Here is a 27,883-nt window from a genome sequence, read left to right on the forward strand (position 1 = left end):
GAGGCCAGGGTAGGCCGCTGCAGGCCATCGTTCGCCCGCCCCGCTCCGGGCCCCGCTGACCCCAGCCCCGTTGGCTGCTGTCGGTGGGGTCTCGGAGGCAAGCCTCTAATGATCGAGGGCTAGTGCGTGTCAGGCTAAGTGTACGCACCCTCTTCCTTATTGTTCCCAATCACCCTCCAAGTGGTCATTATCCTCCCCACTGGGAGCGAGGATCAGAGGTGAAGTAATGACCAAAGGGACCCAGTCCTACCCCCGCTGACCCCAGCCCCGTTGGCTGCTGTCGGTGGGGTCTCGGAGGCAAGCCTCTAATGATCGAGGGCTAGTGCGTGTCAGGCTAAGTGTACGCACCCTCTTCCTTATTGTTCCCAATCACCCTCCAAGTGGTCATTATCCTCCCCACTGGGAGCGAGGATCAGAGGTGAAGTAATGACCAAAGGGACCCAGTCCTACCTCCATAAAAGGCGTAATCCCTACCCGCCAGGTTTAATGTGAGGGTTAACTGATCTACAAATTGCCTGCGGTGCCTGGTGCACAGTAGGGGCCCCATAAATGTTAGTTTTCGTTCCCAAACAGTTTTAACTTGAATTGCCCTGGCGAAGTGCCTTCAAACCTGCTCGGAGCCGTGGGGGCACACGGAGGTGCGCGGCACAGTCTTCAGCACAGGAGCTGCTGTGGGACATGATGACCCCCCCCCCCCCGCTTTTCTTGCATATCTGACTGTAATCTGGCCCTGTGCCTTTTCCTTTCCTCCCAGTTTCTTCCTTCAGCCTCACTTTACGTGTGTTCTGTTTCCTGGATGTGCCCCCCCCTTCTCCTTCCTCTTTCAACTCTTTTACAAAATCTCTCTTTTCATTAGTGCTCCCATTCACCTTTTTCCTCTGTGTCTGCATGTATTAATTACACTCACATTTTGCTTTAACAAGGGATTGAATACTCTGCTTGTCTAGCGAACCTGAGTACACTTCCTGCCCTCCACCTCAACTTGCACTGGTCCTTGGGGAATGCTCTGTCCCCACTTTCTAAGCCCTGAGTCCTACCCATCCTGCAGAGTCTAAAGAGTGTAGCAGTTGGCAAGCTTCTGACAGGGGCCAGAGAGGAAGTAGCTTAGGCTTTGCAGGCCATATGGTCTCTGTCCTAGCTACTCAACCTACTGTTGCTGCCTCAGTGAGGTCATGAATACCGGTGGTCTTGCCAACAGACCTTCCCCACGAACACTGAAATCTGAATCTCATAGTATTGCCACATATCATGAAATAGTCTTGCTTTGATTGTTACCATCATTATTAGCTCTGGGGCTGTACAAGCACTGGCAATGTGATAGACGTGGCCCCAGGGCTGTGGTTAGCCACCCTGCTTTACAGCCACCTCTGCCCTGAAATCTATCCTGATAATCTCCACTTGCAGTGACATTTCCGTCTTATACCTGGGAAAGCACTTACCTAAGATCCTCCCATCGATTATCAAATTGGAGCTTTCACTGTCATTTCCTAAAAGTTTCATCTTTCCCGGCAAACTGCAAGCTCCTTGAAGGTAGGGGGCACATCTTATTTTTCTGGGTATTACCTCCCAACCTACAGTGATTTGTCACAAGCGGGCATCCAGACATTTACAGAATGCACAGATGTTTAGGTCTTGGGTGGCTGGCAATTGCCTCTACTCCATTAAGATTAATTCCTTCATGAGATGGGACCTCAAGAGCAGAAGGCTTGTTTTGTGTTTATCACCTTGCTTAGAATTCAGAGATTTTTGAGAGCGTTATGAACAAGGCAGAGAAAGGAAGGCAAATGTCAGTTGATTTAGGGGTTGTTGGATAGCAGCACTTGAACCAAGAGTGTTCATTACCAGAGTGTTCTAGAAACACTGTGGACAAAGAACACATACCATGTAACTTACAAGCGGCTAGACTGAGCAGAGAAGTTGGCATAATGAACAAAATTCAGATGTAAGAGATTCCTGCTGTGCCACTTACTTGCACCTTAGTTTTCTCATCTTTAAAATGGGGATAAGAAGAGTTCCTACCTCAGAGAGGTATAAGCAGGAAATCTACGTTAAGACTACAGAGTTCAAGAAGTATAGCTGTATTAACTATTATTAATCTCTCATTAGACTGGAGGTAAGTTCATAGAGAACAATAAACAGATATAATTGCATTTTGTTTCAAAATATCAACTGTATGAGCTGAGGACTGAGGCGACCTAGCAAGGTAGCCATTCATGTAAAAAGAAACCTTGAAAGCAAAACCAAAAATGAACCCCATTTTCCTAAAATCCAGTTGGCACAGCATTCTGATCCAACAACATTATTTCCATTGGTTGGAGGAATGAAGGTGTGGCCCCAAATGTGTGGTCTGATAAAGGAGGTGAGAGAACTGTGAAATGTGGGTCTAGAAGCAGGGTGTTGCCCTCTCACAGCCATATGTCCTAGAGCTGCTCCTTCCTGGCTTTTGCCCCCCCACCCCCGCACTGGGTAGAGAATAATAATGCTTATCTTTCAGGGGTATCATGAGTGAGTGAACAACTTAGAAAAATACCCATTACATATTAGATACTCAGTCAATTTTAGTTCTTTCCTACCATCCCATATGGATTTAGTAAACAATCCTTCCTCTTAACCCTGTTCAATCCTTATAGAGACTAGCAGCTTTTTATATTTGAAATCTACGTGTTTAATTTGGGGTGTTACAGTTTAAGAGAATCAATGAAGTTTTAGAATTAGGTAGACAAGCATGAGTAGAAGATGGGAATAGGGGTCTTGACATATCATAGGGGAAAAGAAAGAAATATTTAGAAAAGGCCCCTCTCCCTCTTCCTCTCTCTCCTAGAGACATGACAAATTTCTACAAACACTGTGAGATGGACCCTTAGAATTCATAAGACAGGATCATAGCCAGGGATGGCCAAGTTCCAGACAAGCAGGTTTAGTCTTATTTGGAAGAGCAATTTTCTGATAGAGTAAATCCTACAATGGAATGGGCTGTTTTCCTTGCTCCTACCTCCCCTTCTTTTCAAGGCTGGGCCAGGGTCTCACACATGCTAGGGAAGTACTCTACCAGAGCCACACCCCAGCCCCTGGGCTGCCTTTCAGGAGCCTCTTATCTTCGCAAGTGTGAAAAAGGGTAATGGATGATCTCCTTCCCATCTTTTCACTGTTCTAGTGTCTGTTCTCCACATTCTTTGCTTTCCTCCTTCCTGACCTTACCCCCTTCTCCTTATGAGACCCTATTACCTTCTGTAGACTCCACTACTCTGTCCCAAAGTGTTTTCCCTTCAATTCCCAAGCCCTTTCTCTTTTGCCTCTCCCACCCGTTCTCAGCACACACTTAGCATTATGACTGGAGCTGCCTCCCTAGCTGTCAGCAGCCCTTCACTCCAAATGGCTCTGAGATCTAGGCCGAGATCCCTGTTCAGACTGGCAGAGAGGAACGCAAACAAACGGATCACTGCAGAGGGTGGAGGTACTGCTGTGAATCTCCTGCCAGGCTGGAGTGATCCAGCAGAGTGTCCCGAAGCCCAGCTCATGAAGAAGTCCCCTTGTTACTCAGATAGACAGATGGAGACCTTAGAGCTGAGCACAGTTCCCTCAAAGCTGCTTTCTGCAAGCTGAGCTAATTCTGAGTGTCCTTCCAGCTCTTCCAGGGATAGTTAGTTCCCTTCTGTTGGAGATATGGCTGTCCTCTGGCCACAATTCCAATCTCAAGAACTCCGCATATACACATATGCGTCTACAATCAATGGCACACCAGCCTCAGAGTCTAACTCTCCTTTCCTCTTTCATCCTCTTGTTCTTACATCTTCCAGGTTCCCTGTCTTTGTCCCTGGTCCATTTTCCTCACTTCCCTCCTCTATTTCTGGCTACTCAGCTTCTGGGTTGCCTTGTTGGGCTTATAGTAATTTGTTATCCCCTTCCAAATGCCCAAAAGAAACATGCCAGGAGGTGGCAGGGAAAGCCAACTTCCTCCCCTCCCCCAAGGGCACTGTTACACCTCATACCGTGAGCTGGGCACTGCTGGATGTTGGGGCTCTTGGGTACAGGCAGGCTACCAGGCATGACAGTGACAATGGCTTGCTGGTGTGGGGATGGGCCTGGCCGAGTCTCGGGTGCGCTCTTCTCCCCGGGCACCACTTCCTTCCAGTCATCAGGAGCACACTGCTGGGGCTGTCAAGGGGCAGGACAGAGAGATCAGTCTCCTGAACCAGCTCTGCATTCTTGGATACTATTCTGGTTTCCGTGGAGCTCGGACAGCAGGCAAAGACATAAAGATTCAGTCATCCTCAGTTAGGGAAAGCCTTCCCTTCTTTCTGGGAATACCCAGAGACAACTTCAACATTTAGCCCACCCAGAACACCATCCAAGTCAGGACTACAGGACTTTCTGAGCTGTGGCTCCCCACTGTTCCCTGACTAGCTTACTTACCACTGGAGAAGCAGGCTGCAGTTGTAAGATGACAGCTGAAGTGTGCTGGAACCTTCGCTGAGGGGTATGGGACATGCCCTCAGGATGTCCATTCTGAGACCCAGCATCTGGTGTGGGAGGGTGGCATTGCTGACTGCTACCTGGCTTATGAAGATGGGCAGTGGGACACTGGAGTGGCAGGGTAGGTGTAACTGGGCCTAGTGGCATGGCATGGGCTTCTGAGCTGGGTTGTAGGGCCAGGCTTGGGGGGACTGAGGCAAGCTGGGGATGGGAATGGACTTGGGGTACAGGCCGTGGTGGCTGTGACTGCTGTGGCTGTGGCTGCTGCTGGATCACAAACTGGGGCTGCAGGTGCTTCGATGATGGCTGTGGGAGGAGCTGATGTGACTGCAGTTGAGCATAAGCTGTAGGAGGAGAGATCAGATTAGACAGCATGGCTGAACTCAGCTGCCACAACCTCCCACACCCAAATGCAAACAGCTTCCCAAGCCCAGGGTCTCCTGCTTCCCTCCCTTTCATATTCTACCTGGAACCTGGTCTGGTCAGGTCTCTTCTTGCTCCCCATCTTCCTTTCTGATCAGGGACCTCACATCAGAAACTACAGTGTATCCCTTTATCCAGAATCTAACATAGTACCTGAGAGTAGATGAGTTCATTTACAAGCAAATAAATTTATTGTCTTGATCTGGAGTTTCTTTGTTCCCAAATATTGCTAGCTTTCTTTCTTCCATTTTAACTGACTTTTTGAGTGTGTGTTAAATGCAGTGTATGAACATATTCACATGAGTGTGTGTGTGTACACATTTGTGTGGAAGACAGAGGTAATATCAGGTGTCTTCCTTGACCATTTTCTACCTTACTGCTTTTGAGAGTTCTTTTTTTTTTTAATTTTTAATTTTAGTAGAGCATAGGGTAGTGGTTTATTTACATAAGAGTGGGTGCCCCACGTTTATGGCTGCGCCATAAAGTTGAGACAGTTTTTCACAATGAACCTGGAACTCACCAATTTGCTAGGCAGGCTGGCCAATGAGCTCTAGGGATCTGCCTGCCTCCATGCCCCCATAGCTGAGGTTATGGACCCATGCCCCAGAATCTGACTTCTTTTTATAAGGATGTTGGAGATCCAAACTGAGGTCTTCATTCTTTCATGGCAGGTACTTTACTGCCCAAGCCATTTCTCCCACCCCAGGGGTCTTACATTTTTTTTTAAGTAGTCCCTGAAATTTTTTTAGCCCCTGCCTTATATATAGTAATGGTCTGGGAATTTCAGCTCAGAGTGCAAATCCTCTGCCTGGTGGAATCCAGGCCAGTTCAGGATGTGAGCAGCTCAGCTGAATCTGTTCTGCCTAGAAGCCGCCTTCCACAATGACTCCCATAGCTGGAGAGCTGAGCAAGGAGCTGTGCCATGCAGATGTGGAGGGCCACAGCTGGATGTTCACAGCTAGGTTTGTACAGCTACAAATGGATAAAGCCAAACTGTGAGCTCAAGCTAACATTTACGAAGAAATCTTGTGATGCTGTAGATACAAAGATTTCAAATTGAATTAGGGGAGGTATGTGTCTTTAATTTTGCCCATTTACATGCACGTTTCTAACTGTCTCTTCACAGCCCAACATGGAATGCTGAGAAGGCTGCCAACAGGAATAGGAAGGAGAGTAGGAACAGGTATTAGGAAGCAAAAGCAAAACGGCCCTTGGTGGCTTGTCGCTATGGTCAGAGACAAAGAATAAAGATGGCAGAGCAGGTTCCTGGGATGAACTGGGAAACGTGGAAGCCAGTGTGGATTCTAGGAAATACGGTGGGCTTGAGGTGATGAAGGAAATTCCATGGACACTGTCAACAGGCATTTGGGCATTATAAATCATACCTGACCTGAGTCTAAGCCTTGTCTCACAATTCCACATTGGATGGCTTAGAATTGAACAGTCAACAAAGACTGCTCATCAAGCATTTATAGATGACTCTTGGTAAAGCACCCAGGAGATATGGAGAGGGCATGCAGTGCCTTGTTAGGCTCTAATGGCTAAAATGGCCTGTGAATGATGGGCATCATCTTGGAAATGCAACCAGCTGCTTTAGTCACAGCCATTCCAGGGTCCCCATCTGAGGCAGAGCTGGAGACAGGCTAGGTCAGGAGAGCTCACATCAATGGCATGTCCCACCACCTGCTGCCCATGTGGCCCAAGACAGAGCCTCTTCCTTTTCAGAGCATCAGTGTTCCCAGGGTAGCAGTGGTCAGTCTACATGATCATATGCATCTTCTAGCCCTACATCTTGGTAGGTGGCTCTATTAGGAAAACCCAGGACTTATTGGGGCTGAAAAGATAGTTCAATGGGTAAATTCCTTGCTGTGCAAGCATGAGAACTGGGGTTTGGATCCCCAGCACCTATGTAAAATGTCAGGGGTATGGTGGGTGTGGCAACCTACCTGTGATCCCAGTGCTTGGGAGGTAGAGATAGGTGATTCCCAGAGCAATCTGGCTAGCTAGACTGGCCAAAATGGGCCAAGTGGGTTCAAGTAGAAGATCTTTCCTCAATATATAAGGTGAAGAGTGGTGGAAGAAGACACTTGATGTCAATCTCTGGCCTCCACACACATGGACAGGAGCACCTGCATACTCATTTGCATCTATTCACATGTGAACACATATACTTGCATATGCACAAACACTTTAGGATTTATAAGGTTGGAAGAAGATTAAAGAAGAAAACAGGTTCAAAAGGTAGAAGAGATAAAGACTCCCGTAAGGGGGAATGTGTGTTTCTTTTGACGAATGCCCCAGTTTGGCTCTTGAGTGTCTTTTAAAGGCCCATGTGTTGAAGGCTTGGTCTTCAAGGAAGCATTCTTGGGAAATGGTGGAACCTTCTAGAGGTGGGTCTAGTGAGAGGTAACTGGGTGTGTGCCCTTGAGGAGGATTCTGCCTCTCCATGCTCTGTTTCCTAGCCACAAGGGAAGTGGTTTTACTCTTGCCATGTGCTCCTCCCAGGATGTACTCCCTCACCACAGGCCCAAAGCACCATGACCAACCAGCCATGGACTGGTTCCTACAAAACTGTGAGCCAAGACAAACCTTTTTCTCTTTAAAAGCTGATTATTTCAGCTGTTTGCTACAGATATGGAAAGCTAGCACACCAAAGTATCTGAAAGGGGAGCTGCTGGTCTCATGGCCCGCTGTCCTGTGCTTCTCCTCCTCTTCCATCCTCTCCCCCAATCTGTGCCACGCATGTGAAACTACAATTGTTACAGGACAAATGATGCCACGACCCACCCAAGCTGGAACTAACACACATAAGGTTTAAGTAAGTTCAAAGACTTAAGATCAAAGACTCAAAGGCAGTTTGGGGAAGTGTGCATCATTAACCTTTGGAGGTTGATAAAAAGCAAAGACCATAGTTTAACTGTAGCATTATCTTGGGTCAAAAAATCCTTTTGTTCAGTGTATTGCAATAACTTTCTACTTGGGCTTTCGGATTCTGGTTTCTTCCTGCTGTAATTCATCTTATGGACAGAGTTCCAATGAATCTTCCTGGTGTACAGATACGACCCTTGACTGAAACCAGCAAGGATGCCCCTTTGTCCAGTTGTCCAAAGCCTGTGGCATTCAAATCTCTTTACACAAAACCTTTTATTTTAAATTATTTATTTAACAAAGCAACTTTTTACTGTTCCCTGTGTTGGTACCTTTTGATCTATGCCATAGATCAAAGCCTAGCCATCCTTTCTTGATCTGTACAGCCACTGGGTTCTTCCTTTTTCTGAACTGCTACTGAGGTTTCTCCACTCTGCAGAGAAGCAGTGTATTGAGCAGTCAGTGGGGCCTCTAGAGCCAAAATGCCTGGATTTGAATCCTAGCTGTACTGTTTAACAGCTGTGTGATAACGGTGTAAGTTGCTGGTCCTCTCTGGACCTCTGTGTCTTCATCTTTAAAATGAGGATAAGCATGATACCTATTTCATAGTATTTTAGTAAACAACTAATTTCCTTTAGTAGGTAGAATGTATGAAACCCACCTGCTTCCTTAAAGTACCTTGAATATAGTGATAATCAGCAATGCTGGGTGAGTGAATGATAACATGGTAGAACTCTGATGTGGAGTATATTTCCCACAAAACTGGTTCTCTTCAGAACCAAAGTATGAGTGGCAGGTGTAATCCTTCAGACCCTACCCCTGCCCCATCCTTGCTCATGACCTTCCTGTATCAGGCGGCAGTGCACTCTTAACTGGTCTATACATTGTACCATAAAATGCCACGTCTCTCTGGGCCTTTGTGGCTTTAGCCGCAATGCTTCCATCTGTTTCAGTAACCTGGCTGAAGGGTGTTCAACCCAGGTTCAGTCCTGTTTCTCCATTTGCTTTAAATCCCCGACCAGAGTTCCTGCATGCATCCCGTTTGACCCACTTGTGATATAACACAGGCTCTCTTACACATATATTTGTTAATTCTTACACTGATCCCTCCCCCCATTTTAGGATCTCTCACATTGAGATATGCATTACAACTGACAACTGATGTCAGTTGAACTGACAGTGTGTTTCTAAGGGTTAATGATGGTACAACTTAGAATGAGAGGTGTCTTCAGTTAATGAAATTTTGGGAAGTACTTTTATATGTAGATGTCTATCTTTCTAACTAGATTGAATACCTTGCAAAGATATGTTTTCATCTCACTTAAAAGATGAGTTTCTTGCACCTTCCACATCATCCATTAGAACATTCTGCGTGCTTCTAGATGGTCAGCAAATATCTTCTGATAGCCAATGGTAAGATCAATTCCTTCTCTTCCTCTTTCATGCCCTCCCAGCTCATTTGAGGGAGTGAAGTAGGGAAGCATTTGCCACTGAAGTCATGGTACCAGAAGAGGCCATGTCCCCTCCCTACAGATGGAGCTCAATTTGTTGAAATACAAATGCATAGAAATCTCTTCACCTGTCTTATTTCTTCTAAGGATCTGCTGGAAAGTTCATTGCTTCTAAGGAGTTCAGGGAGTTAATTCCATGAGACCTCAATCACAGCTTTGGAAAGCCTCAGCAACCCTTTCTGCATTGGAACAGGGAGCATGGTGATGGGGGAGAAGGACACACAAAACTAAATGACAAGCTTAGGGCTTCTATAGATCAGAGGAGAGACTCCAGGAAATGCTTAACACCATGGTGGGTGCTATAACTTTTCATTGCTGGCTTAGAATCTGAAGAGACCAATTTACTGGTTCCAGACCAGTTTGTTGATAGTGACAAGAAGACTAAGGTCTCCTAGGCAGAACGATTGACTGTGAGGAATCCTGGCATGTCCCCTAGCTCTTACTGTGTCCACTTCCAGGATTGATCAGTAACAGGCCTATGTTGATCTCAAGGCTCCAAGTAAGTATTCAGGAGACATCTCACTGTCCCAGAAATGCTGGGACTCTTGACCCAAAGTCTATGAAGCTATAAGCTTCTTACTCGCCCGTTGCAGGCCAGCATATGCCCTTGCTTTTCTAAGTGTACAGTATATTAACTACATTTTGGAGTGACATTAGCAAAGGAAGATGCCTGTGGGAGAGAAATGACATATATTTTTATTAACCACTGCTTTTTGAGATTTAGAAAGTTAATAGGTTTTGACCATCCATATTCACTGAACAAGTATTTCCTAGCACCTACTACAGACCAAGCATGATGCCTAGCAAGCACAGGGTCCCTAGAATGCAAGTCTAGTAAAGAGACAGATGGTAGAGACTCAGGAACATTTCATAAATGTTGTACTAGGAGACAAGCACAGAATATTGAGAACACAGGAAAGTTTGGGATTCCCAGAAGATGGGCTCAGCTTGGTTCAGCCTTAGAAAGAGGACAATAGGATGAACTTGTGGAGAGGCCTGGCTGGCACATTCAGGGACTCGGAACACTCCGTACAGCTGGAGTCCAGGGTGTGTGCGGGAAGAGGGCCAGAAGAGGAGGCATGTTCAGCATGGGTCCAATTGTGGCAACAATTCAGGAGGCTGCTCACCTCCAAGGATGACTCATATGATCTGAAATTGAAACTGACTATAGAGGCTAACAGCCCACTCCACAGGAGTAGATGGGAGCAGTCTTTTTAGACAGACCTCAAGAAATAGCACATGAATTTTCAGTGATGCATTCCCACTAGGCTTGGTTAGGCAGTAGTTTGAGAAGGAAGGAGAATGAAGGGGAATCCCCATAAGAGGGAACCAGGTATAAAGACAGGTTTGCCACCTAAGGGGCACTTTTTGGTGGGCCCCACGAGCCATAGTGTCTTTGGGCCTGTTTGTCAGCCATCTGGTGAGACCACCCAGTGCTCTGTGCACTCTCCTTGCTCAGCAGCTTGGAGCACTAGATGACCCAGTGTCCTCATCTTTGCTCTAGCATGCCCTTAGCAGACGGATGCCCTGCAGGGGAGGCTACAGGCATGAGTTTTAGAGTCAGATTTGGAGTGGAATTTCAGCTCTGTCACCTATAGTCTGGCCATACAGCTTCAGACAACTTCCTTCACCTCCCTGGATCTTGACTTCCAACGTCCATGATGATGTACAACATACTGGGCAGGTGTCAACATCAAACAGAACATTATGCTTAAACCACAAAAACGTCACTGTCACTGTCTTGCTCAATACCTGGTATCTAGCAGAGGCTAGGAAATAGCTATTCTTAAACACTGTCTGCTCTTTCTATGCTATTTGAATGCCTCAAATAATTTTCATAATTTGAATCTCATTTGTTTCTAATAGTAAGTCTATGAGCAACGTCTTCATCTTACAACCAAGAACTGAGAATAGTTTCCAATGATATTCACAGTGCAGAAGGCTGAGGTTTCGAAGCTAACAGATGAGGCATGGTGCCTTTCATATAAAAGATGCCCCAAGATGCTAATGGCTGAGCAAATAATGTGCCAGCAAGCAGAAGTGTCCACAGCAAGCCCAGGACTGTTCACTGCCAGCTGCTGAGAGCTTTGGAGGTGATCTTAGAAGGACCAACAACAAAAAGCTTGTGCTGTGGGAAGGCAGGAGGCAAAAGGTACACAATTGACAGGTTAAGTCAGTCACAGAGGGGTGGGGGTAGGGGGGAAGAGACAAGAGCACATTTGCTTAGCTGCAGCAGCTGGTCTGTGTGAGGAATCCATTGCAAGTAGGAGGTATGTGGGCAGTGTGGCAGGGTCTCAAAGGCACATACAGTCAGTCAGTCAGTCAGCCCTCAGCAGTCATCAACATGACACATAGTGGGTAGTGGGGTCTTTATTATGGCCTGAGCCTTCTACCCAGTCAGGTAGGAGGTAAAAACACATTGAAGGCTTCTGAAGGAGATCACACAGCATTTCAGGAAAAGCCCTGTGAGCAGCACGGCCTACAGATCAGCTAAGCCTCATCTCATCAGCTGGACAGTCTAGAAGCACAGACCGTGGGGATCTACTGGTGACAGGTTGGTCAGTGCAGACAGAGGGTGAGAGCGAACACCTACTGTGAACTTTCTCTGTGGGGGTCATTTATGTAGGCTTCCCATTCATCTTTAAGGCCTGTGGAAGTATGATCACCTCTGATTTAAAGACAGAGAACTAAGGTTTACAGAGATCAAGCAACTTGATCATGGGAATTATGCCAGGACGTGATAAAATGGAGGTGGGAAACCAGTTCTGAAAGCTCTTGCTTTTCCTGCTAGAACACGCTGCCTCCCTGGGGAAGGGAAATGCAAAGGCCTCTGAGCCTGTGAGATCAGGTATTGGGGGACCTTGCAGCAGTGTGCAAGGTCAGGAGCTGGGGAAAGGGAATCTTTTGGTAGAGGGAAGACTTCATGGTTTTGTTTCTGCTTTATTCATAAATTCTACACATGAAAAGACACAGATAGGATCTACACATGAGATCCACAGACGCTAGAAATCTGTGAAGAGAGGAGAGGGGTTGAGAGTAGGATGCCTACCCAGAAGCCATTGCAGGCAGATGGCATGTACCTGAGAGGTGGGAACACACAAGGTCCTCTAAAGGTGAAGCCCAAGAGGACACAGGACTGAGGAAGGAAGGCAGGAAGAACAGGTCCCACCTACACACACAGGTCACAGTTCACATGGCCACTCTGGACTCAAGCGCCTCCCAGTGTTGGCTGAGCCAGCCTTCCTGCTCCATGTTTGAAATGGACGCATTTCCAAAGCATAGCTCAAATTTCTACAGCTCTTCACAGAACTGCAGCTCTTGTTCATCTCCATAACCCACATAGCTTGGCACAGTGGTTGGCATAAAAAAAATGCCAAATGAATCTTTCTTGAGATGAACTGAACAATTAAAGAAGCAGAGAAAAACTATTTGGGGACGGCTGTCAACTGTTCTTCGGGATCCGTGTCATCTTCATGTGTGAAGTGGAATCCTTACCGCTGGGGTTAAATGAACTGTGTGAAGCACTCCAAGCAGTACCTGGAGCGTGGTCGCTCCTTGGCTGCTAGATTTTACCAGCAGGCAGCAGCTGGGGAAGCGGTGAGCCACAAACCTAGGGTGAAAAGTGCAGGAAAGCAGATCCCTCAACAGGTCTAGGCACTTTGTGTACGGCAGCTGATCTCTCTTTTCCAGCCACACAAACACCCACACACCCACATGTATACACATACACATGCATGTGTGTAGGCACCCATGCACACACCCAGGCAGTGAGGGATGTTAAACAAAATGCAACCCTTCTTCACTGACTTCACCTCACTTCAAATGAGTATAAAACTCATTTATACTCTGAATTTCCCCCTGAGCCTGAGGAGACTCTTCATCATCTAAATTTGATCTTACCATGATTATTTGAAATAGCGTTCATGACTGATGCCATGATTTTAAAATAAAAATTGCTGGCAATTGTGATCTGCCGCTAGATAACAGGTCTACCTGCATGCTTGTCTCTCAGTGAATGTGTTTGCCCTCTAGTTTGGCGGCTGCTTTGGGAGGGAAATACAGTACCCGAGAAGCCTCAAACCAGCAAGCCTCACACAGCTCAGCCTATCGTGGATGGAAAGATCTGCTCCCTGACACAAACCCCCTCTGTGATAAAACAAAGCAGCTATGTAGCAGGCCTGTCCATCAGAGAATGCTCTCTCTCTCAGCAGCGACCTGAGGCGGGTTGAGGAGTCTGAACAATGGCCTGGAATTTGGAGGCACTTCTGGGTGAAAGGGGCCCAGGATTTTCAGTGACCCGTCAACTCCCTTTTATCACAACACCCCCTCCCAGTCAGCAACTTTCTCCTCACCTTTGGGCCTGAGTGTCACCCAGAGCCTGGAGTTTATCGTCTAGAACGACGACTCCAAGGACCAAGCCTCCAAGCCTCCTAGTTGGAGACGTGGCCCAGCTCCCTGAGGTCTTGGCTTCCCAGGAGGCCAGGCCCACAGGACCCCTGCTGCCTGCCCTCTTCTGCCCTCCGTGGTCTAGTCCTCCCAGCCCTGAGAAGGGCAAGGCCAGACCCTTTGCCTTCCCCGCCCAAAGCCCAACCTCTTAAGCTCTGCTCTCCTCCCTTGGCTCCCCTCCCCCCACCCTACCCCCTTTCAGGGCATAAGGGACCTTTTCTATTTGCACAGCCTAAAGAAGCTGGTTGCCAAGGTGACAGGAGAAGGAACAGCAGGGAGCTTGCTATGGGGGAGGGGCTTTGCCCCCAAACAGCTGTCAGTGGGAGCAGTCCCAGCTGGGGCAGGGGGGCTTGCCACTCTGGGAGGAAACACCCCCAGGGAAGGCACATTCCTCTTTGCAGCTCTGCCCCAGCCCCCCACAAGTCTCCACTGCCTACCTTCCCCTGGGGGCAGCGAGCCAGCTCCATAATAAAAAAAGCTCCCATAACAAAACAGGCTTTTGGAGCTGCTCTCACTCTCCAGTGCGTGCAAGGGCTCTCTCAGGCACAAGCACGCCTGCTCTGTCTCTCCCTCATTCACCCCTTCCTCTGCTCAGTGGGTTGGTTGGGCAGGAGGCCAGCAGTCACCTCTGCCTGGAACTGTGAAGCCAGACAGGTGCTACTCTGGGCTGCCCCCCATCAGGTTGAAAGAATATTTCAGCCTTTTGGTTCCACAGGCTCCGAGAGACCCTGTGGCTCCTAAGCCTCCCCAGCTGCCTTCCTTTTGGGAGGTGGGAGTCTGACGAGTGGAAAGGCTTAAAGATGGTAAGGGGTGGGAGAGAAAGGAAGAAGGGGCTGGACTGTGGGAGGCAGGAAGCAGGAACAGTGCCAAGCCCACTGATCTGTGTCTCTGGGGCGAGGGTCTTTGTAGTCCTCAGCACACAGCTGCTCCACAGAAAGTTCTGTGCGGCCACTGGTCTCTGTTCTGCATCATACCCCACACTGCCAGCCAGGCAACACCTTGGTCCCTGGCCCTCAAGCCTGCCACTCCCTGTTGTTTACCTTTTCAGGGCTCAGGAATTGATAGCTGGCCACCTGGCTCTGCAAACCCCCAACAGTCTTGGAACCCCCAGGCTCTTTGAGCTTTGGGTTGGGAATAAGAAAGGGCAAGGAGGCCTCAACCACTGTAAGAACGAAGAGTGGATCCCCAAGACCAGCCTTCTTCCCTGACCAGCGTATCATACACCACTCATCAAAGAAGCTTTTTTTTTTTAGCAACAGTTGGAGGCTACTGCAGAGTTCCACAACTGGTTACACACAGAGAAAGAATATATGTCTGAGATGTGTCCACTCAGAGGTGACATGTCTACAGTGGAACCTCTACACCTCAGGCTCATAGAACAGGGGGTGGAGAGAAAACTAGTGCATCCCTCAACTCTCACCAGCGAAGCTCCCTTATTCAACAGAGTGTGGTGCGCACAGAAGGCCACAACTGGCCAAGTTTTAGAGAGTAAGAGACTGCAGAGTGTGTCCTTGGATAGGACTCCTATGCTAAACCTCACCCACCCAGGGCTCAGGAGCCATTTCGAAAGAGGGAGCAGAAAAACTGTAAGACCAGGGTTGTCCATGAACACAGGAAACAGACTTTCAGGCCACTAGAAGCTTGCTTTTGTGAACTTGTGTAAAGGTGGCATCAAACACAAGATTCATGACAACTCAGTCGGACAAGGAAAATGGGCGACGGTAGGTAGGCCTGGGAACTGTTGGAGACTGATTACTGCTGGGTGAGGGAGAGTAGATCTGCCTTAAGATCTCTAGTCAGGCTGACTAGACGCCAGTGGGTGACCTTACACTGAAGGACATCTGGGTACAAATACTTGGATAGAACTTAACACGTATGGCAGAATACATGAGGTCCGGTGGGGTGGGAGGATTGGCATGGATGGGGGTGTCAAAATTTGATTAAGAACTGTTGTGTGAAATGTAGAGAAGTTCAATCAGAAATATATATATTTCTGGCCCTTTATCCTGAGATCTCTGACAGGTGAAGAAATGACTCATGCTCATGTACTGACCTTCCTTCTGTCTGCCTGGGATGCCTTCCCCTGCTTGGTCTGTTGGGTCATCACTCATGCCTCAAGGCTTAGGTGCCAATTAGATATGGTGGTGCATATCTGTAACCCCAGCACTTCTGAGGCTGAGACAGGAAGATGGAGTTTGAGGTTGGTCTGGTCTAGGCTACATAAAAAAGACTCTGATGCCTCTTCTTCTGAGAGACAGTGACTTTGACCCATCCTGCTGGCCATCAGTAAGTTGACCATCAGTGCCCTGCTGCACCTACAATGGTATTAAGAAACTGGATGGGGCTGGCATGGTGGTACAACTTCTAATTTCAGCACTCAGGAGGCAGAGGCAGGTAGACCTCTGTGAGATCTAAGTTCCAGGCTGGCTGGGACTACAGGGAGACCCTGTCTCAAAAAACTAAAAACAGGGGGCTGGAGAGATGGCTCAGCAGTTAAGAGCATTGACTGCTCTTGTAGAGGGGCTGAGTTTGATTCCTAGCACCCATATGGCAGCTAACAACCATCCATAACTCCAGTTCCAGCGGATCCAATGCCCTCTTCTGACCTCTGTGTGCATTGCATGATACAGGTACACTTATATACCTGCAGGCAATATACTCATACACATAAAATAAAAATAATAAATAAAATATTTTTTATAAAAAACTAAAAACCGCCGGGCGTGGTGGTATACGCCTTTAATCCCAGCACTCAGGAGGCAGAGGCAGGTGGATCTCTGTGAGTTCAAGGCCAGCCTGGTCTACATAGCGAGTTCCAGGACATCTGGGGCTACAGGGAGACCCTGTCTCAAAAAGACCATCCCCCCCAAAAAACAAAAAACAAAACAAAACTAAAAACCAACCGACCAATCAAACAAACCAAAAAAACCCAGAATGGATTTGCCTGTGTATCTGACTCCTTCCTTTTGATTACATACTCCCACCCAAAGGGAAGAAACTGTACTTTGACCTACTGGTTTTTATTTTCTTTTTTGGTAAATACACCCAGGGCCTCATGTACTCTAGATAAGTGCTCTACCATTGAGCTATACTTCAGCCCTGACCATCTTGTTTTTAATCTAGTGACAAACATATAATAGGTTCTCTAGAAACAAAAATCAAAGACCATGAGGGTTCTGTTAAATTGTAAACAGGCTGTATGAGGGTGAAGGCACTGACCAGAAGGTTCTCTCTGTAACCCAAGCCGTATGTTTGCTACTACACTTCTTCCTGTGGTAGAACAGCTTGCTCTCATTCCTCAGACTGTTAAGTCTGGCTTCCAGGGCTCTTGGCAGATTTTCCCATTAAAGATTGCCTGTAATCGACAGTGCTGGGAAAAGTTGAGCAGGCAGGAAAGGAGTCTAGCCAGAGAACACTGATTCATCCCCATTAGAAGAATGTGTCCCATAAGCAATCAGCTAATTTGTTTTTTAATCTTCTATATTTACTCTCAAGCATCAGGGTTTCTGGCAAGCCTTTCCTGGATCCTCCAGGCCAAGAGGCTCCTCTACACTCCTGAAGACATGCAGCTTACATATAGAACTGGGTTGCAGTGCTGTCTTTTGCATACACAGAAATGGCAGCACACCTGGCAAGTGTTAGCCAGCTAAGCTCTGCTGAAGGATGAGAAAACCAGCTTCCTATCGCCCTGTGTGCTTCCCACATGCTCTGGCCAGCCCCCTGTTCTGTGCACTGACTCAGGCAATTTTCAAAATAGTCCAGCTACCAACCTCCACCCATTCATCGCTAAGAGTTACAACTGGCTCCAAGATCCAGGGCTATGCCATTGAAAAGAAGGACTCCCTTATTCCTAGTGATGTGGCTTCCTTCCATAAAGTCAGGCTAAGCATGAAACAGAGTCTGGAGCTGGCAAACACCCCAGGATTGGAAGAGAGAGACACATGGCTGGTATCTTAGGGCACACTTGGGTGAAAGGAAGGTTGGGGCTGGGCATGGTAGTGCACGCCTTTAGTCCCAGCACATGGGAGGCAGAGGCAGGTGGATCTTTGTGAGCTCGAGGCCAGCCTGGTCTACATAGTGAGTTCCAGGACATCTGGGGCTATAGGGAGACCCTGTCTCAAAAAGACAAAAAAATAAAAATAAATAAAAGGAAGGTTGGGAAGTTCTCCTGACCCACAGCTCAGATTTCTTAGAGCCCTTACCTGGTGCAATGAGGGGGTGAGCAGTCACAGCAGGAACAGTCCGGCTGAGCCCAGCCCGGCCTTCCATGTTCCCTGGCATGCCCCCACTGCCATCTCCTTTCTTGTATGGCTCTGTCACACTGTCAGTTATACCAGCCTTGGCACCTGCAGGGGAACCCTGTGCAGTGTTTCTGCCCTGTGAGGAGGCAGGCAGAGGCTGGCTACTGCTGGATGTGGGCTTCAGGGCCAAGCTGGGCAGGACAGGCTGAGTGGGGGTAGGGCCCGTGGCCGCTGCAGCAGGTGTCTGTTGTGTTCGTAGGGTCAGGTTCTGTACCTGAAAAAGAGGGGTCTATGGGAGTCCAGAGAATGTGGCCAGTAACACCACCAACACACAACCAAGAGAGGGAGTTAGGGACAGATCCAGGACTGGTCAAACAGGAAAGTGGTTTGTAAAAGGAGAAAGAGAAAAACAGAGACAAGAGCTAGAACGACAGACATGCAGAGAGAGAGAGAGAGCAAGGGAGAGAGAGAGAGAGAGAGAGAGAGAGAGAGAGAGAGAGAGAGAGAGAGAGAGAGAGAGAGAGAGAGAGAGAGAACAAATATATGAGAGGGGGGGTGGAGGAGGAGAGAGGCGGAATATGAGTTAGGGGCTGAAGGAGGAACCAGGCGGAGTTTGTTAAGAGGACAGGAAGTATAGCTAGTGACCAGATCTACCAGCAGAAAGAACTGGATTCTGAGGCTGCCTGGCTGAGGCAGACCAGGCCAGGTTATGCAGGGAGGCCAGCATATCTTATTTCCGTTACCCTCCCTCTTTCCCCATACTATCAGGATTGTGGGGCACAATGTAGAAAAGGCCAGGACAAAAGTGAAAGCTAATGGACAAGCAAGTGAAGGATGATCAGGCAAAGGATTATCTTGTCCTCAGAATCAGGCTAACTCCAGGCATTCCCAAGACAGCTGCATGCTTATTCAGCCTGGTCCCTGGCGCCCTCTGCTGGACACATGGGAGCTGTGCTAGACTGATCCATCCCACCCTCTACCGTCCCCATTCTGAAGATGGGGTGGGGAGACATAAGTGCTGCCCAAGGCTCCTCACAGCTACATTCATGGGCTTTGGCAGAAGGCAGGAGGCCAGGATTCATCCCGGCTCCCTCCCTCGTGCCTTTCCCGGACTCTTAGCAGTGCTGGCACGTGGAACCTGAGGGATTTTCCACTTGCAAAGCAGCAACAAGTCAAGTTATTCTGGTGGTGTCTTGGATGCCAAAGCCTCAGCATGCTGCCCTTTGCCACCTAACTATAATAGGCAAACCACAACAGTCAAGTGGGGCTGAGGCCATCTGGTGGGGCTCAAAGAGCCAGTTCAGTTTCTGCCTGCCCCACTGCTCACTCTCAAGACTGCAGCTCCTCCAGGGCAGCCCCAGCCAGGCTTTTACCCCTCCGAGAGCTGCCCACCCCTGCCCTCCCACAAACCTGGGATCCTCACCTGGGCAGGGGTGGGGGGCCGAGCGGGGGAGCCAGTGCCGAGCTCAGGCTGCACAGTAGCGACGGTGGCCGTGGGCGTGAAGATGAGCTGAGGGGACAAAGGAACAGTGCCGCCTAGGCTCCTAGCTACCTGCACCAGGTTACCTGGCTGGTCCTGGAATCACAGGAAACGAGGCGCCTTTTACCTGCCCAATGTGGGCTGAGCCGCAGGGCAGAACAGTTTAGCCAAAGATGTGAGGATGGCTAGCCAAATGGAACAGGGAGCCAAGAGAGGGCAGGAGGCCCACTGATACCCTAAAAGTCCCAAGAGGCTTTGGGGGTGTTGACCCAAGCCTGGCAGTGAGGGGGAGGGTGCAAGAGTGCTCTGTGAAGGGCTCATTCTGAGGGGACTGATGTTCCCAGAATATTGTGGCCACTGTCTCCTAAGCATCCTGGTGAGCAGTAGCTTTGGGTAAAGGTTAGAGGGCCAGTTTTCAGGTCTCAGCTACCTCTGACCCAGGGCTAGGTCAGAACAAGACTCCTCCAGAAAGGATCAAATCAGGTGTGCACTCTGGCCATTGTCTAGTTAAGTTTTGATTCAGGGGACCTAGAAGCAGCAGTAGCAGAGGAAGCAGACGGCCTGACACTACTGTGGGTCTAGAGTGGTGTAGTGAAATGCCAGCCCTGCCTGGCACCCTGACCTCTGTGTGGATCTGTCTCTGCATATGTGTGGATAGGCTGGTATCTGGGCCTTCCCTTCAGCCCTGGGCTGATGCACCCTTGCTTGCTCCCTGTATGTGTATGTGCTGCTTTGGAGGGAAGCAGACAGGCATCAGGACCCCAGTAGGGCACTGAGTGGGACATGGGGACAAGTAAAGTGAAGTGTGGCTACCAGTTGGCTGTGGAAATGGAAGTCTATTATATGCTGTGTCTATGAGGCATTGTCTGGGAAGGGAGACAGTGCCTGTGGTGACAAACTCAGAGTCAGGAAACAAAGTGTGGGAACAAGATCAGAAAGGTTCAAGTGTGATGTTCTGGCCACAACAGTAAAGGCAAGTCTGGGAATGCTCTGTCTTTAGAACGGTGTATCCAGGGGTTGAACAGAGAATTCACTCTCTGACATGAGGAATATGAGCTAGGATTCCATGATCAGAGCCCAATACGGGTTATATATTATCAGTGCCTGGGAGAATGCTGCATTGTCAGACTCCTGAAGGGCAGATTCAAAGGAGGGATATCAGGCAGGTGTGTTCTGCACATACAAGCTCACCTGCCCCCAGGAGAAGGCCTGGCTAGGATGGCAGCAGAGGCAGCAGCAAGCAGCAGGCTCTGACTCCATTTCCTTGGTTGTGGCTCCTGAGCTAGAGGAGGCCACTCCTTGTGAGGACTGTCATGGGGGAAAGTCCATCTCTGTGGAGCAGCTGGAGTCTGCCTGTCTGCTCATCTTAGTCTGAGTTATGGGTACCATCGGGCTCAGATGGTACTGCACTGTCTACCAAGCTAGTTCTGAGGAGTTTCTGAGAAAGAGATGGTTCTACCTCTCTCCAGGAAGGGACAGAAGAATGGTATTGTGGGTGACTTTCTCTGGCTCAGCCTGGGACTCCACCCTTCCTTGAGTCCTGAGATACCTCACTCAGTCTTCAGGCCCACCTTGCTCATTCCATCATTCCATCCCCTTCCTCTTGCTCCTGGCTCTCAGTGCTACCCCCATTCCAATCTCCCCCACTCTAATCTCCCAGCTTTTCTGACTGTGTCCCTTAGGCTGTGCATACTCACCATCTGTGCCCTGAGATACATCTGTGCTTGGCTGGCAGTTAAGGCTGGAGAAGACGTGTTGCCCAAGAGCACAGCCTGCTGAGCAAGGCCTGAGGCTGTGGCTGAGTTGACACTCTGCGCCCGGTTGATGAGCTGGGCTGTTGCAGGGGAGGCTGCCAGATTGAGCTGATGAGAGAGACATGCGCAGTAGGAAACAGGTAGCCCTGGGGTGAACGGTGGCCCCTCTTCTACTTCTTGCCTTCTCCCTCTCCTATTCAGTGGCCTGTACAGCCTCCTTAGGACCATCTCCTGCCCTTGGCTCTGGGTTCTTCCCCTAACTCTGCCCCATCACTGGCTTAGGTGCACAGCTGTAGGAAAGACCTCACGGTTTGAACACTGAGTTAGTGACAGAGCCTTAATACCAGAAAGATGGTGTTAACACAAGGGTCAGGAAGAGGCTTATTCTTTTCTTTCTTTCTGACAAGAGCAACAGATTCCAGTCATGATCCTACATGGCTAAGGATTCACCACAAGTAGGTCCAGGAACTTGAGAGCATCTTAGGCAAGGCAGCAGAGCTAATCCAGGGTTCTAGACTCTGATTAACATTCCCACATCCTGCTCACCGAAGAAGACTGGGCAGGGGCCTGTGAGGTCACACTGTTGCCAGAAGAACTTCCTTGTCTGTTGGCCACCAGGCTTGCCTGGAAAAAACAGACTCTAGTCACCAGTGTCCCCCATCTCTGTCACTCATGGACTCTCATCTTCCAGGAAGTGTGATCAAGAGAGCAGCCCCTAGGGCTTAATCCCATTTGCCTCATCCATAGGGCCTTGAGCACAGGCCTGGCATTCCCTCTCAGAAGGGGATACCTACCTGAGGAGCCACCAAGAGGACTGGCCAGGCAGAGCACAGGCACTGAGCACTCCTTAGGTGGCCATCACCACTGCTCACTGCCTCTGGCTTTCTCAGTACTCGGCCCATGAGCCCCATGGCACCACGTAGAAGCTTTGTACATTGTCTGGGATGTTCAACCTGCCCTCCTCTGGCTGCTTCTTGACCTTCAGTGTTAGTCTCAATGTTACTCCAGCAGAGAGAGCTTCCCTACACCTGCCACCTGGGCAGCCCCCTGTCCTTCAGTCACCCCAGCCTGCTCTCTTTCACAGTATACATCATGGTGTAGATAAATGGTTTGCTTACATTCTTTATCCCACTGTTAGCTCCAAGGAAACAGGGTTCACAGAGCATCCTGTATCTGATAATAACTTTGCACACAGAAGGTGCATAAAACATTTTGTACCTTTAAATAAATAAATACATTTAATAATAAAAAAAAACCATTCTGTCAGATGAATGAATGAAACCATCCATGAATGTATGTCTCCCACAGTGGGAGGAGAGTCACCAGACAGACAGGTTTGTTGAGCATGTGGTTAAATGGGCTTGCCCAGCACTCCCTCCCCGGGCCAGCCAGTGAGAACTCCAGCTGCTCCACCTACCTTGGTGGGCCTTGGGATCCATTCCTCACCTGCTAAGGGACATGATGACCACAATGCCTGCTTCTCAGGGGCTTGGTGGGAACCCTGTGAGAGGAACTGTAGGAGGCAAAGCCATAGGGCCTGCTCCCATCTTACTGGCTCTCACAATCTACCAAAGGAGCCTCGACACCAGGGTCACCCAGCGATTCTTACCTGCTGCACTGCCGCCAGGCTCTGGAGCTGCGCGCTGCTGAGGTGCTGCTGCTGCAAGGCTGCTGTCTGCAGCATGAGGTGCTGCTGCTGTGCAGCATACATCTGCTGCAAGTACTGTGCTGCTGTGCTGGGCTGCCTGTGCAGTGCCTGCTGGATCACCTGAGGAGCACGGGAGGGGAGAACGGGAGCATCAGCTGGTTGCATGACAAGTCCTCTCTGAAGTCATGCCTCCTCAGCCCCAGCCCTCCCTAATTGCCCAGAGAAGGACCCCAGGATCTGAGAGCTCCACTGAAGCCATCGTGGCTCCCTGGCGGGGACACAGAGCTGTCTGCAGAGCTTTACACATGTCTTCAGCTCCTCCCTGACAGGGCTGCTCTGCCCCTGCAGCCAGCACCCCAATGCTCAGCCTACTTAAAGTTAGCCTGCCACAGCAGGCTTTGTAGATGTTTCTCCCCTCACTCTATAGCCTCAGATGAAGGTCAAGTTCACAAGGCAGAAGGGGCATACACAACAGCCAAGAAAACTCAAGATAATGTGAAAGGTGCCCACCTCCCTGGAAGGCAAGAGCTTCAAGGCTGGCCTGGAGCCCCTTCACAGATTCAGCTCGAATGCCCCAGAAAGTCCTGTCAGTCCCTGAGAAGGTTTACTTGGCCTCAGGGAGTATGCCTGTACCACAGAAGTGACAGTCAGTTTGATTCTTCATCTTCTCTCTCCTTTGTTCCCTCTTTGTAGCTACTGCCTCCCTGAGCAGCAGTCTCTAAAAGGCTAGTCTTTGACCCTCCCTCACCCCCAGGAGAGACAAGCCAGGGACCTTTCTCCTCCATGGCATTTCTTCCCAGTGATGCTCTGCCTGGCTTTAGCATACCTCCTTCTACTTCTAGCCCTTATCTTTATGCAGTCTCTGGTCCTAGGGCTGCTTCTGACCAGCAGTGACCAGCAAGGAGCCTCAGGTGTGATTCCTAGGTTGTCCAGGGCTCTTGGCTATGATTTGGGGGTTCTGTAGGTTGATGTCACAGATCCTCCATGGTCTCTGGTGTTCTCTAGAAAGCTATACCCAATGTGTAAATGCATTTCCATGATTCCTCTCCCCTTCAGCGTCCTCCTTTCTGAGATTTCAATGATATGAACTGCGCTCTTTGAATCCTATTGTTCTCAGATTTATTTGCTCTTACTCCCTCATCTAGGCCTGTTTTTTTTTTATTTTTTATTTTTTGTTTTTTGTAGAATCCTGAAAGTGACCTCCCTGCAGTCCAGCCAACAGGGGACTCCTCACTAGGGCTGTCCTTGACTAGAACCCTCAGTGGTTCTGCCTGGGTGCTGGATGTAGAGACTCACCAGAACAGAAACCAACACCCTTGCCCTAGAGTTCTGGTGAGTGGCAGGAGGCAGACATATGTTATACAGATGCTGGGAACCAGAGCTAGAAACTCATTGGTGAAGGGAAAGAAGTTGGAAGCAGGGACAGGGGGTGGGAAGAGGAAATGTGATTTGACAAGTGTGAAGCAGAGATAACTGGGAGGAGGGCCATGCAGAGGGTTCCACCAGGTCCTCCTGCTTCCTGCTGTGACTTCTCCCCACTCCCTCATATGGACCTAGGACAGCACAGAGTGAGGTCAACCATCCAGAATATCCAGACTGTAACAGCAGAGTTACTTAGAGCAAATATTTCTCACTTGTGATTTCTCTAATCTGCCCCTACTTTCCAGGAACTACAAACAGATATTGTAAATGACAACACACCACAAACAGTATCTGCTTGAGGTTCCTAGAGAGTTAGGTTCACTTTTCCCCCTTTACCTGAAAGACCTTGGCAAGTTATTACTTTCTCTGAGATTTTGTTTTGTCAACTGTGGACTTGTGCCCAAGGACAGCCATTCTTATAACTGACAAAGACTGAAATGTAGCTAGCCATGGTGGTACATACCTGTAAGCCCAGCATTGGGAGGCTGAGGCAGGAAGATCACTATGAATTCCAGGCCAGTCTGGGCTACACAGTGAGTTCCAGTCTAGTATCTTAAAGTAACAACAAAAAAGATTGATATGCAAAATGCTTAGCATAGTGCCAGGTACCTCAGAGGGAAGGTGGCAGTACATGCTCATGGCCTTATTTTGGGACAGTGTCTAACCCCCCAGAGGGCCTTACTTTGCAAACTTTAGGGAAGAAATGAAAAAGCTTAAAAGGCAAATAACTGTCTGGGACTACTTTTGTGGCTCTCTGTCTTTTAACAATATTAAATTTGTTCCTCTGTGTGTGTGTGTGTGTGTGTGTGTGTGTGTGTATACATACTATGTATGTGTTCATGTAGGTGTGTGCACCTGTATGTGGAGACCAGAGGTCAATGTCAGGTGTTGTCCTGGATCACTCCCTATTATTGTTTTTATTATTATCATTACTGAGACAGGGTCTCTCACTGATCCTGGAACTCATCAGTTAGACTAGGTGACTGGCCAATGAGCTCCAGGAATTCACCTTTCTCTACACCCCACCACTATTTCGACCCCCCCTCCCCCAAGAACTGGGATTATAGACTTCTTAATGTGGATGGTGAGGATTCAAGATCATGGCTTGCATGGGAGGCACTTTACTGGCTAAGCCATCTCCCCAGCCTCCTTAATGGCTCTTTACAGGGCAATGGCCATTTAGATAATGAATCTGGACTATGGTTAAGCAGTTTCTAGTCAGTTTGCTGTTGTTTAGTGTGCTGGACAGCTTTAGTTGTCAACTTGACACACCTGGGTAGAGGGAGCCTCAACTGGGGAACTGTGTCCATTGGACTGGCCTGTGGCCATGTCTGTGGGGTATTTTCTTGATTGCTGAGTGATGTGGGAGGGCCCAGCCCACTGTGGGTGGTGCCACTCTTGGGCATCTTGTTCTGTATTATATAAGAAAGCAGGCTGAGCATGGGGAGTAAGCCAGTAAGTAGTGTTCCTTCATGGCCTGTACTTCAGCTTCTGCCACCAGGTTCCTGCCCTGAGTTCCTACCTTGGGCTCCCTGATGAACTGTGACCTGGGAGATGTAAGATAAAATAAACCCTTTCCTCCCCAAGTTGGTACTGTTCAGAGTGTTTTGTCACAGCAATGGAGAAACAAACTAGAACAGTTAGTTTTGCTTGCCTGCCCAGTATGCTTTCACACATCTGCTCTCCCCACACAACATCCTGGAATCCATACAATCCATCAGGCAAGAAAGGGTTTTTGTTTTGTTTTTCTTTCTAAAGATTCTGTACATCTCTAAACTTCCTGTGTTGGACACATCTGGCGTCACTTCCTCCCTTCTAACTACATATAAGTGTGTATCCACTGACTCACTCCCTTTTGCCCATTCTGGAGCTATCCTGGCTATCCCAGCAGACCATGCCAGCCTCTCTCCTCTGGCTAGCCCTGACAATGAAGGGATATGATCCCAAGCTAATTAGGATCTTACCTGCACGGTCTGCCGGTCAGGAATACCACTATACACAGAAATCTGGGGTCCAGTGGGGCGGCCACTGCCACTACTGCCGCCGCTGTTACTAGCCCCACTGGCATTGCTGGTGACACCGGCACTGCTGGATGTGGGGGGAGCTGGCAGTTCATTCTCCATGGCCTACAATGTAGCACAGACAGGGCTCTCAGGTGGCAGAAGTGCAGTGGACGCTAGGAAGAAAGGAAAAGGAGAGAGCAGATTAACAGATACTTGCTAGAGCATGCACAGACAGCTGGCCCTCCATATCCCAGGCTTTCAAATCTGTGAATTTAATCACCTTGGATGAGAAATGCTTGGGAAGAAATTGTGTCTGAATTGAACATACACTTTTTTTTCTTGTTAGTCCCCAAATAACACAGCATAACAATAATTTACATAGAACTTATATTTTCTTAGGCTATAGAAGCCATCTAGAGATTATTTAAAATACCTGGGAGGATGTACATAGGTTACACGCAAATACTATGAAATATTATGTAAGGGTCTTAAGCATCTTTGGTGTCTAGGGGATGTGTAGTCTGTGAACCAATTTCTGTGGCTTAGTGTGGGATGACTGGACAGGTATGCACCAGCTTTCCAAACAGGCTGCCACAGGGCCACTTGTGAACTCAGGGTTTTTGTTTGATTTTTGGAGACTCTCACTATATAGCCCGGCTGGCCTCAAACTTGCAATCCTTCTGAGTGCTGTGATTATGGGCATGCAGCACCATTCCAAACTCTGGACTGAGGTTTTGAGTAGAGGTAAAATTAGTAATGGAGGCAGACTTCTGCCATGCTCTCCCTGGTAGGGTCTGAGGGATATTATCTCACACCCCACCAACTTCTTCGCCTCTAGGATGTAGACAATGAACATCAGAACTTATTATTGGTTCAGTTATACACAACCCAGGTGGTAGGATTAAAAATCTAGGAAGAACAGAATGAAAGAGGCAAATCAGGAGGTAAAAAAATGTGAGGAACAGTCACTTGGTTTTGTTTTCAAAATCCGAAGAGCTTGGAGTGTTTAAAGTCTCTACTTTCTTAAATTCTTGCTGAAGGCCTTGGAATCCAATGTACAGCAAAGTGCCACCTCGAGCCATTTGTCTGGAATATCCTGTTTTGGAACCAGAAAGGGTTTGAATCTTGGTTCAGCCAGTATCTATCTGGGAAAACTTATAGACCACACTTGTCTGACTTGTTTTTTTTTAATACTTTTTAATTTTTATTTTATGTGTACGAGTGTTTTGCCTGTATGTATGTATGTACGTATGTATGCATGTATGTAAGTGTACCACATGCATGCAGTGCCAGTGGAGGCCAGAAGAGGATGTCAGAGCTCCTGGAACTACAGTTATAGGTTGTTGTTAGCTGCCACGTGGGTGCTGAGGATTGAACCTAGGCCCTCTGCAAGGGCAGAAAATGCTCTTAAGCACTGAGCCATCTCTCCTCCTTCTTGACCTGTTTCCTAACCTGTCAAGTGTGACAATCCGTGAGCATAAAGTAAAAATGGTGATGGGAAATGCTCAGTGAATGAGGCAGATAGGACGTCTACACCCTGGATGATGGAGCTCAGCTCTGACCCTTACTTTTACTAGGGCAGGTACTGTGGAGTATGTACTCAGTCGTTGTTGA

General features: G+C 48.5%; 1 protein-coding gene across 3 annotated transcripts in view; it reads right to left on the bottom strand.

The window, feature by feature from the left end:
• The window catches only part of Phc2 (polyhomeotic homolog 2), a 125,806-nt gene that overhangs the window by 24,142 nt on the left and 73,781 nt on the right, over window positions 1-27,883 (bottom strand). Inside the window, exons 2-9 of one of the 3 annotated variants that reach the window (XM_008829226.2) lie at window positions 26,231-26,442; window positions 22,806-22,964; window positions 21,743-21,820; window positions 21,140-21,304; window positions 19,386-19,472; window positions 17,924-18,236; window positions 4,414-4,817; window positions 3,990-4,155 (exon numbers count right to left, since the gene is read on the bottom strand). In XM_008829226.2, the coding sequence (XP_008827448.1) occupies window positions 3,990-4,155; window positions 4,414-4,817; window positions 17,924-18,236; window positions 19,386-19,472; window positions 21,140-21,304; window positions 21,743-21,820; window positions 22,806-22,964; window positions 26,231-26,389 (1,531 nt within the window). In that variant the 5' untranslated portion in view covers window positions 26,390-26,442. Of the gene's footprint in view, window positions 1-3,989; window positions 4,156-4,413; window positions 4,818-17,923; window positions 18,237-19,385; window positions 19,539-21,139; window positions 21,305-21,742; window positions 21,821-22,805; window positions 22,965-26,230; window positions 26,443-27,883 lie in introns of all 3 variants that reach the window. The other 2 variants (XM_029561689.1, XM_029561690.1) reach the window with 2 other exon arrangements.

Source organism: Nannospalax galili, unplaced genomic scaffold, assembly GCF_000622305.1.
Source record: "Nannospalax galili isolate Female #2095 unplaced genomic scaffold, S.galili_v1.0 scaffold473, whole genome shotgun sequence".
NCBI lineage: Eukaryota > Metazoa > Chordata > Mammalia > Rodentia > Spalacidae > Nannospalax > Nannospalax galili.